The sequence below is a fragment of the Lemur catta genome, chromosome 17 (assembly GCF_020740605.2).
Source record: "Lemur catta isolate mLemCat1 chromosome 17, mLemCat1.pri, whole genome shotgun sequence".
NCBI classification, from domain to species: Eukaryota; Metazoa; Chordata; class Mammalia; order Primates; family Lemuridae; genus Lemur; species Lemur catta.
In genome coordinates this window covers 11,732,518-11,750,016 of record NC_059144.1, presented here as the reverse complement: position 1 = coordinate 11,750,016, position 17,499 = coordinate 11,732,518, and the positions used below count along the sequence as shown (strand labels likewise).

The 17,499-nt window shown below is 39.7% G+C and overlaps 1 protein-coding gene across 3 annotated transcripts in view; it reads left to right on the top strand.

Moving 5' to 3' along the window:
- Nucleotides 1-17,499, top strand: part of RALGAPA2 (Ral GTPase activating protein catalytic subunit alpha 2) — a 316,728-nt gene that overhangs the window by 61,979 nt on the left and 237,250 nt on the right. For all 3 annotated transcript variants that reach the window (XM_045529190.1, XM_045529188.1, XM_045529189.1), the window contains exons 6-11: nucleotides 1,164-1,341; nucleotides 2,149-2,264; nucleotides 4,528-4,666; nucleotides 6,343-6,539; nucleotides 11,780-12,007; nucleotides 17,253-17,420. In XM_045529190.1, coding sequence (XP_045385146.1) covers nucleotides 1,164-1,341; nucleotides 2,149-2,264; nucleotides 4,528-4,666; nucleotides 6,343-6,539; nucleotides 11,780-12,007; nucleotides 17,253-17,420 — 1,026 coding nt within the window. The remainder of the gene's footprint in view (nucleotides 1-1,163; nucleotides 1,342-2,148; nucleotides 2,265-4,527; nucleotides 4,667-6,342; nucleotides 6,540-11,779; nucleotides 12,008-17,252; nucleotides 17,421-17,499) is intronic.

Sequence of the window (17,499 nt, the reverse complement as noted above, 5' to 3'; positions counted from 1 at the left end):
CTTGCGCTGGGGGCATGAGCACCACCTTAGGTTAAGGGAAAGGAGATCAGACAGTCCCTCCAGTTGCCTGCATTTGGCGTTCACAACATCTTTCAACTGCATCTGACTTTTTTCCAATCTCTTTTGCTTATTTAGCTTCCTTTATTGACATCATCTTTCAGCTGTTTAGGAAGGAGTACAAAAATGGAGGGATGTGTGTTTTCGAATTCTAGGAACAGGATGAATTTGGAAGTAAGTGTAGAGGAGGAAAAAGGGCACATCTACCTATGTTGATGTTTTCAACCAGGTGATGCTGACCATTCAGAGCATGGCAAAGGTGTTAGAGAGAATAGAGTAGGCAGGGGTCCCCAACCTATGGTGAGTTGTATAATTATTCCATTATATATTATAAGGTAATAATAGAAACAAAGTGCACAATAAATGTAATGCGCTTGAATCATCCTGAAATCATCCCCCCAGCCCCCTTCTCCCCACTTTGTGGAAAAATTGTCTTCCATGAAAATGGTCCCTGGTGCCAAAAAGTTTGGGGACTGCTGGAGTTAGGGATGTAAGACAGAGAAGCTGGAGAGCTGCTCCATCTCACTGAGCCAGGCCTTCAAGGTCTTATTTAACACCAAGTGTTCTGATTTTCAAGAAGATCGTAAACATGTGCATACAGTACATACATTTGGAGGGTGACTGTCTTTGTCATTGTTTTCGTGGATAATCTAGTGTTGATGATATGGGCACTGTTGCTTTACAGAAGGAAGTACTATTGATAGGAAATATTTACATAGTGCTTAATGTGAGCCAGGCACTATTATGTGTGTTTTATACATTAGCTCACTTAATACTTACAACAATCCTTTGTGGTAAACGCTTTTATCATCCTTACTTTACAGATGGGGAGACTAAGACATGGAGAATAAGTGGTCTCCACAGGTCGCTAGAAAGTGGCAGAGCCTGCATTTGAACCCAGGCATTCTGGGTCCAGAACCTAAGCTCTTAACCCTTGTCCTATATTGCAGCATCCTTGCTTACTTGTCACTAAGGGAAGAACTTGGTGAAGTACTTTAAAGATACCTTTAACTTCTAGTTTTTCTTTCTCAGGACTGATGCCACGTTGCAATGCATTTCTACAAATACATGTATTTCATTTGCATTACTTTGAACTTTGTTTTCAGATAAGATGTGAAGGAATCAGGCTGTTTCTTTTGTGGCTTCAAGCACTTCAGACAAACTGTGCAGAAGAGCAGGTGCTGATTTTTGCTTGCCTCGTACCTGGTTTCCCAGCGGTCATGTCGTCCAGGGGGCCCTGCACACTGGAGACGCTCATCAATCCTAGCCCTAGTGTAGCTGATGGTGAGTAATGTTAACAGATCTTACTTGTTGAAATTACTCTTCAGCTTACATTGAGGAGTTCCTTGGTTTTTCATTTTCTTGACTAGAAATCCTGATGTAGATGGGTTCTGAAAGAGGAATTATTTCCTGTTTGTATTTACAGTAGATTCTTACTAACATTAGAATCAAAAGACTTGGAGCCCATGTTATATGAAATGATGACAGGAGAAATTTACTGAAGTGATGGAAACAGGAATAGAAGGGAGGGGGCAGATGTTGGCAATATCAGAAAGTGCAGGCACATGGGAAGTCTGGAGTGCTTTTGTGGCTATTAATGAGATTTAAATCTGCCATCTAAAACTGCTGTCTGTTGTTCTTGTCACTATTGTTCATAAGTAGACATTCATCTGCTCACCCAGGATCTTATTTTGCCAGCTGTGTATTTTCATGCAGCATTTATGGAAGGATAATAGTGGCCTCATGGGACTATTAATGGTGGCCATTGGTATCCTGTGAGTTTTCAAGAAACGTTCCTGTTAGGGTCATTGATTTATTACTGTGTATTGTTTTATTGTCCAATGACTGGCGTTTCATCCTGGGCTGACCAAAGCAGAATTTGAAAGGGAAAGAATGGTCTGGTGGGAGAGGTGGCTTCTTGGGCATCCGTACTGCGTTTTCAGGCCCTTTGTGCACACTGGCTTGGAGGGCAGTGTGAGCAGTTCCAGTGGATGGATAGATGTATTTTAATAGATACCATTTTAAAAAATCTTAAACCCTATTTAAAATTTAAATTTGGTGAATGAACTCTCATTATTTTCTATCCTGCAGCAAAGGTTTATCCAGAAGAAATCACTCCACTCTTGCCAGCCATATCAGGGGAGAAGATTGCTGAGGACCAAACCTGCTTTTTTCTTCAAATACTTTTGAAGTATATGGTTATTCAGGTCAGGGAAAAATTGTAAATATTTCAGTGATGGGCTTATTCTCAGTAGGAGAAAATACTGCCTGTTTCCTCTCTGTGTGTCCATATTTTTTTTTTTGCATTTTCTTTGAGGTAATGTTATGTGATAGTTTACTAAACGAAGAGTATGTGCCATTGTTAGGTCAATTCAACAAGATCAGGCATACATGCTATTTCATGTGCATGTGTTTAAAGTGTTTTTCCCTCTTTACCCCTTCCCCACCCCTGATCTCCATGCTTGCAAGACAGGATGGAGGAGGAGGTAGGCCCAGAGGCTGAACGGGTAGACCAGGACCGGGCAGAGCATACCAGGAGATCTGAAGGAAAGCATATGTAGTGATCTCACTGTGCTGCCAGCACAGGCTTACTTTATGTCGTATATTCCTTTTTCTTATGTTTGTCAACTACGTACAGAACTGAAATCCTTAGTTTATGATTTTAATAGGTGATTTGTGTCTCTTGGTCTCTATTTCTGAACATTAATATGCTTAGAATAAAATCTGATTCTTTTTTCTTAGTGAACACTTCTCTTGTCTCTGAGTTCCTCCTGGGTACAGTCCAGTCTCTGTCTTCACCTTCACAACCGAGTCGTTGAAGTATTACCTGTCTTCTGTCCTGCCACTGCTGAAATTGCAGGCCCTGGACCACAGAGGTGTTCTCGTGGTCAGTCCAGAGGGAGGGCAGGCACTCTTCAGTTTTTGCTCTCCTCATTCTTTGAGGTTATTTGACAGTGACTATCCCTCCTTCATGAGATTCTCTCTTCTCATGATGTTTTCTTCTAGTTTTTCTCCCCCCTTTCTTTTACTTCTTTCCAGTTTTCTTTAGGGAACTGTGCTTTTCTTTGCTGTCCTTCAAGATTCAGTACTTGGCTGTCCTTTTTGACTACTCCGTCTTGCTGGGCAATTTTATCCCCTTTCTTCGCCTGTTTACTCAAGCCAGCACCAGGAACACAAGGACTTCAAAATCCTGAAAGCCCAACTGGGGCAATCTTCTGGGGAAGCTCCACATTTGAACTCTAATTGTCCGTTCTATATGCACCTCAAACGCCACCTGTACAGAAGTGGTTGGAGGTTCCATTTGTCTTGGGAAATCAACAGAGTATTTAGAACTTGGATGTGTTGGGGGCCTTGGGTTCTCGTTCTGGATATGTCACTAATGAGTTATGTGACCTCAGATAAGTCATGTAGTCCCCAGGGACCACCCTATAGCATTGCTATAGGGCAGAGGTTTGTATGCAGACCTCGAACCCTCTGAGTGTGTGCAGAGTTTTACAGGTGTGTCTGTACCTCCCTCCTGCCTTTTGGGTTGAGTTCTCAGAGAAGAGCTTCTGATAGGTTATGAACACTCAGCCCCTCTGCCCTTGGGGCAACCAAAGCACCCCATCCTTTTACCTGAGGTGCTGAACAAATATTATCATTTTCTAAGTGGGCATATCATGAAGGAAGTTGGGAAGCTCTGCTTTGGAGAGCTCTGTGGTCTAATAAGTTTTAGGAGCCACTGACAGGTCTTCTCTAAGGTCCCTCTCTGTACCATGTTTCCCTAAGAAATGTGGGAGTAACCAGGCTGTCCTCGTGGCTCCTCTGGGGTGGGCCCAGCTATTGAGCAGTTTTGGAGTGCTCCCACTATGCAAACACTGTGATGCGTTTTTGAGGGGGAGACTATTAACACTATGAAAGCTTTAAACACAATCCATAGCTGGGCTACCAGGCCTGGTTATTTTAGCCTGTGAATTGTTTTTAATAAGGAGAATACATTTTCCAAGATTCCATAGCTTTTGCCTTTCGATATTGATTTTGCATGTAGGTAGCATTGGAAGAAATCCTTGAGAAGGGATTGTTTCTTTAACTCCTGTTTATTATAAATGGCCTTTTTTGAGTTTAGAAAAAAAAAAAACTCCTGATTATTTCTGACTAAATGTTTTAAAGGCGCAAGGAATGATAGATCATTACAAAGGACATGTGGAAAAAATATGGGCATGAAATAGTAGAGCAAGTTTGAAAAGATGTATCATTGGGTAATTTTAAAAAACTCAGTAAAAATGCTGTTTTTAACGGTTACTGTTTTGAAGTATTCATTCCTGTCATCTTTTGAGCTTTGTTAAGATATTTCATTACATGATTGTCAATATTATTTGTCACATTTTAAAATTTAGGGTAGGAATTTTAATAACAACATAATTTCAGTTTAGTATATGTTAATTTGAAATGTAAATATACGTTATGTTCTTTTCCACATATTATCCAAAGGCTGCAAGCTTGGAGTGGAAGAATAAGGAGAATCGAGATACTGGTTTTAAATTTCTTTTTACATTGTTTCGAAAGTATTATCTTCCTCATTTATTTCCATCATTTACTAAGTTAACAAACATCTACAAACCTGTGCTTGGTAAGTACTGTTTGAGCTGTGTATAGAGGACATCCACAGGCAAGCTGTACAGTCTCTTTCAAAGTGACCTTTGATGGTTACTTTATCCTTATGTTGAATGGTAACTTTATTGTAAGAGGTTTAAGGTTTCCTGATAAGGATTTTTAGTTATTTGTACCAACCAAGATGTACCACAACTCACAGCAACAAAGGGGAATTGTGGCCCTTATACTCAGAAATAATTTGAAATGTATCGTGATACTTTTGGTGCTATTATATTTATCATTTTTAATGTAAAAAGCCTGCATTTCCTAAAGTCTTCACTTGTGGGTGGTGGGTACTGTGACCCTAGACCTTGCTCAGTGAGGAGGCAGTACAGCCTAGGGCACACAGCTGCCCATAGCAAGCCCTTTCTTTTATGCCGGACCTTGCATCCAGCTCATACGCTGACAGTTGCTTAGGGAGGGCAGATTTTTGGGTGATCAGACAGGCTATGGACAGTAAGCCCCAGAAGGCTAGGAAACATAAAAGGAATTTCTAATTTAGCTCCTAAAGTTTTACTTCTAGAAGAAATGAGGACTGATAGGACAGAAGCGTTCGTTAGAGTGGTGAAGGTGGGAGGCAAATCTTCCTCTCTCTGTTATTTAAAATAGGTGAAATAGTTCAAATAAATAATCAGAAATAGTCCTGGAGGAGAAAGGTCACAAGGGACATTTTCTGGGGAACATAACCAACTAATTCATCTGTCTACACTCAAACATACTTGGGCAAGGGGGCAGCCGAAGCCTGGTGCATTTTGAAAGACATAGAATTACTGACTTTTAGGGGTACTGGGACGTGTATTTTGTTAGCTATATGAATGTGGGTATTTTTTCAAAATTTGTTTCTGATTTTATATGTAGTCTACATTCATTGTAAAAAACATGGTGTATTTTTAATATTCCTAGATTAGAAGTTAATTGTTGAGAATTTTTCTGCCTCATGCAGGTATTCCAGATATACAAAATTTATTTGAGATAAAGAGTTGGATTTATGGCAACTAGTGTCTCAAATCCAATATAATATAATTTTCATATTAATTATGGAATGTAAAGAATGAAAAATGGACCTCTTGTTAATTCTTTGGGAAGGGTGGCATTTAATACCTCAAAGATAAAATGTGACTTTCTGAATTCATGTAAACATAAAGTAGATTATATTGATTCTGTTTCCTTGGATTCATCTAATGGGAAAAGGATGTAAAACTAAAGTTCAGTGGGTTTAATCAGTGCAGTGTTGGATATTAAAATATCTAAAATGATTTTTAAAATGTTCGAATATGCTTTTACATTTGTTCTAGCCATAAAATAGGATTAAATTAGGTAGAATCTATGTGAAAAGATTTTCACTATTATAGTCTCATCTAATTTCTCAAAATTGTTAGAAAGAGTTGTTAGCTTAATTTTTCTATAGCTGTGTACCATAGCCAAATGTAAACAGTAACAACAAGCACCACCCCTTCTTGGTCAGATTGCAAGGCAGAATCAGAAACGAGCGTACCAAAAGATGCCATTTTTAATAATTTATGGTTCTTCATTTTTAGTTGCTCCTCAGACACCAAATATATGTTTATTTAATTGGAAACAGAAACATTCGTAGGGGTTACTTAATGCTAAGGTTCACTAACCTAATCAATCACATGTTCTCTTTTTTACTAGACATCCCTCATTTGAGACCAAAGCCAGCATACATTACTACAATTCGAGACAATGAAAACATTTACAGCACAAAAATTCCCTACATGGCAGCTCGTGTTGTTTTTATTAAGTGGATTGTAACTTTCTTTTTGGAAAAGAAACTAACTACAACACAAAACACTAAAAATGGAGTTGATGTATTGCCTAAAATCATCCAGGTATGCCATTCTTCATCTTTTTATCTCTTAATACTTATGTAATAAAACACACTAACACATAGCCAAAGTAATGGATTATTAGAGTTAATGGTTCTGACAGGTTGTTGGTTACAAGGAATCAATTTTATTTGCCCACTCTGTGATGCTGAGGATTCAGAGGGAGCTGCGAGTTAGAAGTGCTTGCTGTGCGCTATTGGTGTTGCCATGATGAGGCAGTCTCGGGCACGGGAGCCATTCTGAGAACATGGCTGTTGTGTGCACACTCCTGACTGTCCGGCATGCTCACTCCTTCACTCGAGTACAAGTGACCCCAGCATGAGAACAGAGACTTGTCTTGCCTTTGCCTATAGCTGGTACCTGGAAGGCTCTCAGGAAATGTGCAGGTGGCCCATGGGAAAGGACCCATGAGGCTGCCAAGTACCCTCTGGCATCTCTGGGGAGGGAAGTAGATCAGCAGCTCAGGATTTTGGGCTGATTGTTGAGCTGTGTTGGGATCTCTGGAAGAGAACGCCACCACTCCCCAAGGCCTTGGAAAAGACCTCTTCTTATCTAGGGCTGGCTATGCCTTCTCTTGCTTGGCCTTGGTCAGACACAAATGAGGGCTTTTCCAGCAGGCTGAGTTACTTAGGGACTTTGTACTTGGTAGAGCACTACCGCTTGTGGAGATCAGAGAGCAGCTACTCCACTGAGGAGTCATGGTTTTGTGTGCTTTTTTGTTTCTTTTTCCCAAGAACAGGGACAGGAAGTGTGGTGCACTTACTGTAGGTTTGCTTAATGCCCTGGAAGTTCCAGAATTATGACGTAGGCCTGAGCTGGGCAAATACACAAACCTGGGGAGGCTGATAAGTGGTCCATGTGCTTTAAGGTTGTTAGGAAACTTTGATGGAGGAACACCAAAGTCTAGAGCATGTGGCTCCATTGAAGAGTTAGAGGAAAAACTTATTTTCAAAAAAGTCTCAGGGAGCTACAATTACAGTAAGAATAGCAAAAGACTTGCTGAAAGTATAAAAAACCCTTAAACTTCTTAATTTAAAAATATAGTAGATAAATGAAAGTGATAATGATCACTGTTGAGAACAAAATTGGTTTTCTGAGAAAATCCGTAACACTGAGTAAAAATACAAAGAGATAGAAATCAGAAAGTAGTAGACAAGACCTAAGGACAGGTCCAGACTTACCTTGCAAATATTATGTGGACAGAAAAAGAAAAGAATGAGTAGTAATTGAACAAATAAGAAGAGGAAAAGTTTACCTGAGCTGAAAAAAAGACATGCTTTAGACTGAAAGGGTCTTTGAATCCCAGGAAAAATTAGCAAAACAGATACCTAACAGACATTTGACTTTCAGGGATTAAGAGAAAATTGTATAGGTTTCCAGACAGAAACCTATACAGGTTACTATATAGGTTACTTCAAAGGAAAGAGACTGAGGTTAGTGTCAAATATCTAATCAAATCTGCAACCCTGGAAGCTGGAAGAACACTTGCATTCCTCTCTCCCTGTCTCTCTCCCTCTTTCTTGTTCTCTTTCCTTCTCTGTCTTTCAAAGGATGACATCAGTCAAGATCAAAAGAAAGAATCTTTAATAAATGATGTTGACATAATTGGCTAGAACCTTGCCACTTATAACACACAAGCAAATGTCAGATTGATTTAAGGTCCACAATAAAAACAAAATCATGAATTTAAGAGAAAGGAAAATCTAGGGGAGTGTATAAATTTGGGAAGTGGTAGAGTACCTTAAGTGGAAATAAGACCCAAAAGTCATAGAAGAAATGAAGTTTGACTTTATTAAAATTCATAGAGAAATATTTTTATGTTAAAAGGTAACATAAAGCCAAATCCAAGCAATAGACTGTGAAGTAACATCCTGACTGTTAAAAGAGTTAATGTCTGCTGTTTAAAGAGTGCCTGCAGACTGTTGGGAAGACAAACAATCCTGTTGAAAACCCAACAAAGGAGATGAATGGGCAGTTCATAGAAGAGGGACTGCAGTGGTCCCGCATTTCACCAGCAGTCAGGGAAATGCAGTTATTAATAGTTCTGAACCATGATGAGGTACCTTTATTATCCATTAGGTAGACAAAAGTAAAAAAATTATCAGGTAGACAAAAATCTGTATGAAATTATATGTCAGAAACTCAGTCATACGCTTAGGTAAATTTTCTATTACATCTTATATGATTGTCATTCAATTTAAAACAGTCTCAATTAAAGGATGTAACCTTTCTTCTCTGGTTTCAAAAGATTGGAAAACCATCACCTGTATATATTGAAAAAAATTGCTCATTTTTGAAAAATACACCTGGATAATGAGAAGTGGAAAGACTAGCAAATTAAGCACTGCTTCACACTTCTAATTTTTTCCCTCAGTTGACTCTTCACAGTTGTGAGTCATCTACTTTTATTATCTAGCTTTTTTAGTGTCTTAAGGTTTGGACCTCGTGAATCAATTAGGATGATTCCATCATCCTCACAGAAAAGGGCAGTGCAACTCAAATTGCTGTAAACATAAAAGAAATATTTTAATCTTATTAAAATATGATGAGGGTGGCTGAGAATATGGTTCACTCACAGTTTCCCGCTGGTTCTCTGTGGTTTTCTCTGTTCTGCCCTTTTTCCTCTGACAGTTTTGTCTGCAGCTTCCCCCTTGATTGCAAGATGGCTGCCAGCAGGTGAGCGCTGTTTTCTTTGTTCACGTTTTAGAGGCAATCCAGAATTATAAAGCCCTTCCCTTTTGTCTGAGTGGAACAACTTAGGTTACATGCTCACCCCTAGAACAGTAACAAGGCACTAATTAACTTAAAGCTGGGTATGTGATTGGGCCTGGAGGTGCCATGCTTGGCTTCCACAAACAGGAAAGTCCCCTAGTACTAGGTATGGGGTCTGCTTCCTGTGAGTCACCTGGGTGTGTGGGAGGAGGCACACTGAGCACCCAGGGTCTGGTAGGGAGGGGAAGTCGATGCTGGGCAGACAGCCATCTGTGCCCACTGTGCTACCATACCCTGCAGATGGCTTTGCCTAGAAATGGCCACTGCCATTGTAGAGCCTGTCACTGTATCTCATAGTAAGTTCTGTTAGTTTTTTGTTGTCACTGTAGCAAATTCCCACAAACTTAATGGTTTGAAATAACACAAATTTGTTATCTTACAGCTCTGGAAGTCAGAAATCCAGAATCAGTCTCAGTGGGCTAAAAGTAGTATTGGCAGATCTGTGTTTTTTCTGGAGACTCTAGGGAAGGATCCTGTTTTCTTGCTTTGTCTAGCTTCTAGAAGCCACCTACATGCCGTGGCTGTAGCCCTGTATCACATCAACATTTCTCCCTCTGTGTCCATCATCACATTGCCTTCTCGTTCTCTGATCCTCCTACCTCCCTCTTATAAGAACCCTTTGATTACATTTGGGACCAACTAGATAATCCAGGATAATCTCCCTATCCCATCATCCTTAACTTAATCACATCTGGTGAGTACCTTTTGCCAGATAAGGCACCACATTTACAGGTTCTGGGGATTAGGTTGTGGATGTCTTTGGGAGATCACAGCTGATCGGTCGGGAGGATCCAAGATTACTTCATTCCCATGCCTGTGACTTTGGTGGGGGCAGTGGGAAGGCTGGGCTTGTCTGGGACTCCTTTCCATGTTGTCTTGCTAGCAGGGTGGTTGGACTTCTTACACAGCTGCTCAGGGCTCCAAGAGCAAAGTGTTTCAAGAGATGGGAAGTGTTAACTGTCAACCCTTGGACCTGGGTCTGATGCTGGCACAGGTCCCTTCCACTCTGTTCTACTAGGTAAAGCAGTCACATAGTCCATGTAGATCAAAGGGAGAGAACTAGACTTCACCTCTCTGTGGAAAGAGTATCAAAGACTTTGTGATCATCTTTAATTTGCTATATATGTACATGTTTTTTTTTTTTAGTCGGGGGGACAATGGGAGTTATTAGTCAAAAAGTCAAAAGAGATATTAGGCCTGATCTAACCTCCATGCTCTACAGATTAAAATATATATAAATAATATTTAATATATATGAAATCCAAGCGAGTTAAGTGGCTTGCCTTACGGTTAGGAATGTATAGAAGCAAGTCTTTTGGTACTTATTTTGAGCCCCTTTTTTCTGTATTATATTCATCTTATTTTTGAGTCATTTTTACTAAAGCTTCAGATAAAAAAGAATAAAATCAATAAAGTTTTATTTTTCTGTGGAAGATTGTGGATCCATCAAAAAGATGAAATAATTTCTACAGGGTAGTGCATCTCAGTGTGACAGTGCCTTTGATAAGCCATACAGGCTTAGTAACTAAGGCATGAAGAGAAAAATTATTATATATATAATCTTCCATTAATTTTCCCTAGAGATTACTATTGGATATCTGTTCTGTTTTCAAGCTGTCCTTGGTAGTTACTGAAATTACTGTTTTGTACTACTCATATCTTATCTCTTCTTATAAAAAATATTCACAGTGGGTAAAATTATAGTGGTATTTGGGCTATATATTTTTGACACTTAAACGTAATAATGGAGTTTACAAAGATGAATCAAAATTATACATATATTAAGTTTGGAAGCAACCTTTAATTCTATGGAGAAATGAGAGCAAAATTAAACTTTGTGAGTCATTGCATAAATTACTTTATTTCTTTATGCTCCTAAAGTCTTTAAAATATTTAAAATTTTATAAATATTTTAGTTCAGTTTGACCTGAGATTCTGAGGATAAAACTCAGATCAAGATTATTCTCGTTAAATACCATTTAACAGTCTTGGCACTTCACCATCATCAAGGTGCCACTTAGTCTTTTGAATCAAATGATGCATCCCAACATTGCTGCTGTAAGAAGTGCCCTGAATTTTCAAACCTTTGTAGACCACAGAGTAAATGCTAAAGTGTGGAGACCTGATGTGATAATAACACAGATACATTTGCACATTAACTTATTCTGTGCTTTTACAAATGCAAATTAAACTTTTTAGGTTGATAAAATTTCACAGCATCCCTGCCTGAAATACTTAAGTAGTTTTTCTCTTAAAATAACTGAATTGAGAAGGGATTAGTTTTTAATTAGAAAACTGGTAAGTACAGATTCTGGATCATGTTGTGTTTCAAGCAGTTGGTAGTTTTCAGCTTGCTGTACCCTGTGCAAGTTGGTGGTAACCAGAGTTCTTTAAAACAAGACGAGACTTTAGTCTTAGGTGTTCTTGAGCGGGGATAAGGATCACTAAGAAATGTGATGACTCTCTTCCAGTCTGTTGGAGGTGGTGTCGTGCAAGAGAGGGCACCGGAATTGGATGGCGGTGGGCCCGCAGAGCAGGACAAAAACCATTCTAACAGCAGCACCTTGTCCGACAGAAGACTCAGCAATTCCAGTCTCTGTAGCATTGAAGAAGAGCACCGAACGGTGTATGAAATGGTGCAGCGGATTCTCTTGTCAACACGAGGTTACATCAATTTTGTGAATGAAGTATTTCACCAGGTTAGTGTGTGCATAAGTTCATAAAATCAAAGAGATTGTTGTTCTTTTACTCATGATACTCCAAGAAATACTGTTAATGAGTTGTGCTAAATTACAGAACTGAGTAAATATAATAATGATCCTTCTAATTCCACTTTTAATTTGTCATGTGGATTGTTATGATATTGATTGTGTTTTTTTGGTGTGATTTTTAAATTTTGTTTTTGAAAAATTTCTGCACAAGGTGGGAAAATTCTATATCTGAGCAAAATCATGTGACAAATACCTTCATGTCTCCGTAACAAACTAAACCCAGAGGTAGATGGGAAGAAAGCATTTTTGAATACCCAGTCACAGATGAACACAGCAAAGAAGAGGCTGGACTTGTTCCTAGGACCTCAGGGAGCTCTCTGACGAGCTGGAGATTTCTGCAGAAGTGGTGCTTTCCCTGAACAGGCATGTGATACTTACATATGATAGAAGTATTTATGGCACGAGAGAAAAGAGGTGGGTGGCAAGTGGAATAAAAGGAACGAAAGGAGTGGAGGCTGAGACACTGAAATAACAGACCTGTGGTAGAAACTGTGGGGGGTGAGAAGGTGCTGGAAAGAGCAGAAGTGTGAAGAAGAAAAGAGATACGAGCAAAGGAAGGAACAGGAGAGATCAGAAGCCCAGGCTGTGATTAGCAGCCATGAGCAACATCAGAGATTTGCAGCCAGGGCTGATTCTGTCCCCAGGGATCACCGAGCAACGTCTGGAGACAGTTTGGGTTGTCACAACTGGGGAGGGGGTGCTACCGGTATCCAGAGGGTAGCAGCCAGGGATGTTGTTAAACATCCTGCAATGCACAGAACGGCCCCTATGCCCACTACAACAACTATCCCGCCCAGCATGTAAGCAGCTGTTGCCGTGGAGGAGCCCTGAGCTCTAGCCCTCTGACAGAGCAAGCAGAGCCTCGATGTTGTGTAGTACCCCACCCTGCAGCTTTGGAGCGTGGGGTGTGGCTAGTGCCACATGCATCTGGGTACTGGTGCTCTTGAAAACAGGGAACGTGGCTTGTTTGTGGGCAGGGGAATATGATGGGGGAATAGTTGTTTTGCCTGTATACCCCAAAAGAGGGTAAGGTCTTTGAATGACAGAGATCAGTTATAGGTGAGGAGGGATCCTGTACACCGATGAGTGATGCAAATACACTATGGAGAACTTTTATGGAGAGGTGAGTTTTTGAGATCGTGAATCATTAACCCTCTCATTTCTGGGACTTTTATTAAAAATCAATCAAGAATGAAAATTCAAGCATAATCCACAGCAATGCAGAAGTTTTACCATATTTTCATTTTATTGAATAAAAAGATTTTACTTAAAATGTGTGTTTAATCTGTAATTAAAAATCTACTTTTAAAACATTTTTCTGATTCTGTGGCTCAGGACTGCGTTGGTTCTTCCCACTCCCTGGCTGTGTCTTTTCTGTCTCATTTCTTGGCCCTTCTTTTTGTTTCACCCCAAATTATAGGTGTTAACCAAGATTCGGGGCTCAAGCCTCTTCTTAAACTGTGTACTTACCACACTGGGGACTTCACCGCTTGTCCAGTGCCAGCAGCCACTATGGCATATGACTCCCAGTCATGCCTTTTGTCCAGATTCATGTGTATATTCCACACTTGCCTTTTGTTTCTTTTCTTTTCTTTTTTTTTTTTTTTTTGAGACAAAGTCTTACTCTGTTGCCCGGGCTAGAGTGCCATGGTGTCAGCTTAGCTCACAGCAACCTCAAACTCCTGGGCTCAAGCAATCCTTCTGCCTCAGCCTCCCGAGTAGCTGGGACTACAGGCATGTGCCACCATGCCTGGCTAATTTTTTCTATATATATTTTTAGTTGGCCAGATAATTTCTTTCTATTTTTAGTAGAGACGGGATCTCACTCTTGCTCAGGCTGGTCTCGAACTCCTGGCATCGAGCGATCCACCCGCCTTGGCCTCCCAGAGTGCTAGGATTACAGGCGTGAGCCACCGCACCCAGCCTTGTTTATTTTCATTAAAAAATGTTTTATACTCATGAAAGATTTGTTACTGGCAAAGTATATACAACACCAGGAACAAGAAAGCATAAAGTAACATTATGGAGGCCTGGAACACCTGGGCACAGTTTCCAGGGTCCTTTCTCAGTTGCACAGAATATATTCCATTTCAGAATCATGATTCATCAACATGAAAAGTGAGATATCTGTCTCAGGGAAGCTGGGGTACAAGTTTACTGAGAGGTCTTTTTTTTTGAGACTGCTGGGACTAGAGTGCAGTGGCATCATCATAGCTCACTGCAACCTCAGACTCCTGGGCTCAAGCAATCCTCATACCTCAGCTTCTCGAGTAGCTGGGACTACAGGCACACACCACCATGCCTGGCTAATTTTTCTAATTTTTATAGAGATGGAGTCTCACTCTTGCTCAGGCAGATCTTGAACTCCTGGCCTCAAGCGATCCTCCTACCTTGGCCTCCCAATGTGCTAGGGTTACAGGCAGGGAGAGGTCTTTTATACCTCACTAACCACATAGCCAAAATTAGGCCGAGTGACCAGGCAAACCAGGTATAGACACCATCAGTCTCTATGTTTTCACTGAACAATGTAGACACACTAGCACTGGATGCCTCCCATAGGTGCCTTTTAAAATGCCCACCTGCTATCTCATCTGATGTTCCTGTAGCTTTTTTTTTTCCTTAGAGATGGGATCTTGCTCTGTCATCCAGGCTGGAGTGCAGTGGCATGATCATAGCTCACCGTAACCTCGAACTCCTGGCCTCCAGTGATCCTCCCACTTCAGCCTCCTGACTCACTGGGATTATAGACATAAGCCACTGTGCCCGGCTCCTGTTTTATCTTAATGATAACAAGGCGAAAGCCTAGCTTACTTTCTTCCCTAACATTAGCTTCTCCTCCTGACTTGACTGCGACTGCTTCTTAAAGGGACCTGTATTCATGTCTGCATCTTAATTTTAGCTCTCCTGGGCTTCCCATCTCCCTCTCTTCATATGACCAGTCATGGTGCAAGTCATTGAGGAGCTTTGCTCACTCCCTTTCTCTCCTTTCGTTTGACTGTGGGTAGCAGCCTCCTCCTTCGGGCTCCTGAGGCCCCCCTCCTCCTGCATCATCCCTTTCTAATTTATACTGCACATATTATGTTACCAAAGCATTCTTTTTTATCATAATAGTTCATGATTTTAAAGTCTACCTTATTCCCTACATTAATGTTGTCATATTCATCCTCTTGTTGTAAACAGTGCTTGGCAAATATTTAATTTGAGCTGAAATAGTTAAGATATTGGCATGCATATGATCTGTAGCAGGGATCAGCATACTTTTTACAGCAAAGGGCCAAATAGTAAATATTTTAGGCTTCATGGATCATATGGTCTTTGTTGTAGCTATTCAACTCTGCTATTGCAGCAAGAAAGCAGCCCTAGACAATATGTAACAAACAAGCATGCCTTTGTTCCAATAGAACTTTGTTTACAAAAATCAGATGGCAGGCTGGAATTGGCTTATGGGCCATAGATTGCTGACTCTGATCTATATAGTAATGTTTTAAAACCCTTGGATGAAAATGCCTTATTTCAGACTAGATATCATTAGCAGGCCTTTTAAATTTTGTATTAATACAAGAGATAAGTGCTATATTGATGTGGTTTTACCTTGATGTGTAATTGCTAATTTCTCATACACATAGTTCTGTCTGCATCTATTATTGGCATTCCACCCCTGGTAATGGTGTGGTCTAAATTCTAAATTAAATCTAAATCCTAAACCCAATCTAAATTTACCTGAATAAAGAACCATAAACAAATTTTGGACTCAGTCAGTGATATGCATTCTGAAGTGGTTAGGGGGAAAGTATACTGATGTCTGTAGCTAACTTTGAAATAAATAAAAAATAAAATAGATTTAAGGAAGATGGGGGTGGATTGATGGATAAATATGTGATAAATCCAATATAACAAATGGTAATGTTAGACTCAAAGTGGTGAGTATATGCATGTTCACTGTAAAAGTCTTTTCACTTTTTTGCCTGTAAAAATTTTTGTAATAAAACTTAGGAAAAAAATTATAGTAGACTACCATTGTATCATGTTAAACTCTTTTTTTGTCTTTGTTAATTTTTCTTGAGGTACAAGTCAGGATATTTTATATATTGATACATTATAGTTTTGTTATAACACGAACTCTTGTCTTCTGTAATTTGATGTGATGTGACTCTTATCCATAGAAATTTATATATTGCATGAACTCTTGTTAAAGTGAACTCTGCCTGTAACTGGATCCTGTGGTATGAACCTTAAGGGCAATACTAAAACAAGTCTCAGAAACTTGAGATCAAGACCTGGATTTATGGCTAACTAACTTTGTAACCTTGGGAAGACATCTCTGGCACTCTAAGCCTCAGTATCCTTGTCTGTGGCATTAGACAGTCATCCCAGTGTGCGATAGCTCTCCTTCCAGCTCACCTTGATATAGAAATAGTCCTTCAAACCAGTAAGCAAAAGGCAAATGCATTTTCCCTTTAAATTCTTGTTTATGTTTTGGAATCTTATCACATTAAATCAAAATTCTTGTGTGCAGATGTTTAAGGGAATTCCTTAATGTTGAAGAGTTCTTATAAACATGCCCAATGCTACAAATTGTCAGTGTCTCTAGTTAACATTGGTAGCTGTACTCAGTGGTATCTTGATAAATGTTGAAAAATTGGCACTCACACACACACAAAAAGCAAAGCCCTGATTTGTAGCATGTGTCAACTTCTGTGATGTAATTATTCCCACCATGGCCAATTCAAGCCACCAACATGATGTCGCTGAACATGGAGCAGGGAAGAGATGGACACAATTGGCTACCACTGGCTGTACTAGTATGTCTATTATCTTATAACCTATTTCTGATTCTTTGGGAAAAGTTGCAAGTTATACAATTAAAATTGTTTGCATAGCAAATTAAAATATTTGTATAGGCATGATTGTGTTTTTTGTGGAAAAATTGTTCAGAATATAGAAGTTATTTTTAAACTGAAATTATGTTTTCTGGCTCAATTGTGAGGATGTGTTTTTTTCCTCAGATGAGTTTGGTTTGCACAAAGACATGTGGCACTATGTAGTATATTGATGATCTGTGTTTCAAAGGAAAGTCTGAAATCGGTGATGGTCATTGGAAATGTCTACGATGCAGCTTTCTAGTGATCTGAGTTTGAGTGGGAGTAAAAGGAGTTTTTTCTTTTCCTTTCAGGCGTTTTTGTTGCCTTCCTGTGAGATAGCTGTAACAAGAAGAGTAGTTCAAGTGTACAGAAAGTGGATCCTCCAGGACAAACCTGTCTTCATGGAGGAACCAGATAAAAAAGATGCTGTCCAAGAAGATGCTGAAAAATTAGGATTTTCAGAGACGGATAGCAAGGAGGTAATTTTATCACTTGTCTTTTGAGTTGGGAGTATATATATTTTAGCAAAGTACACTTACTCAGTCAAGGATCTCCGTC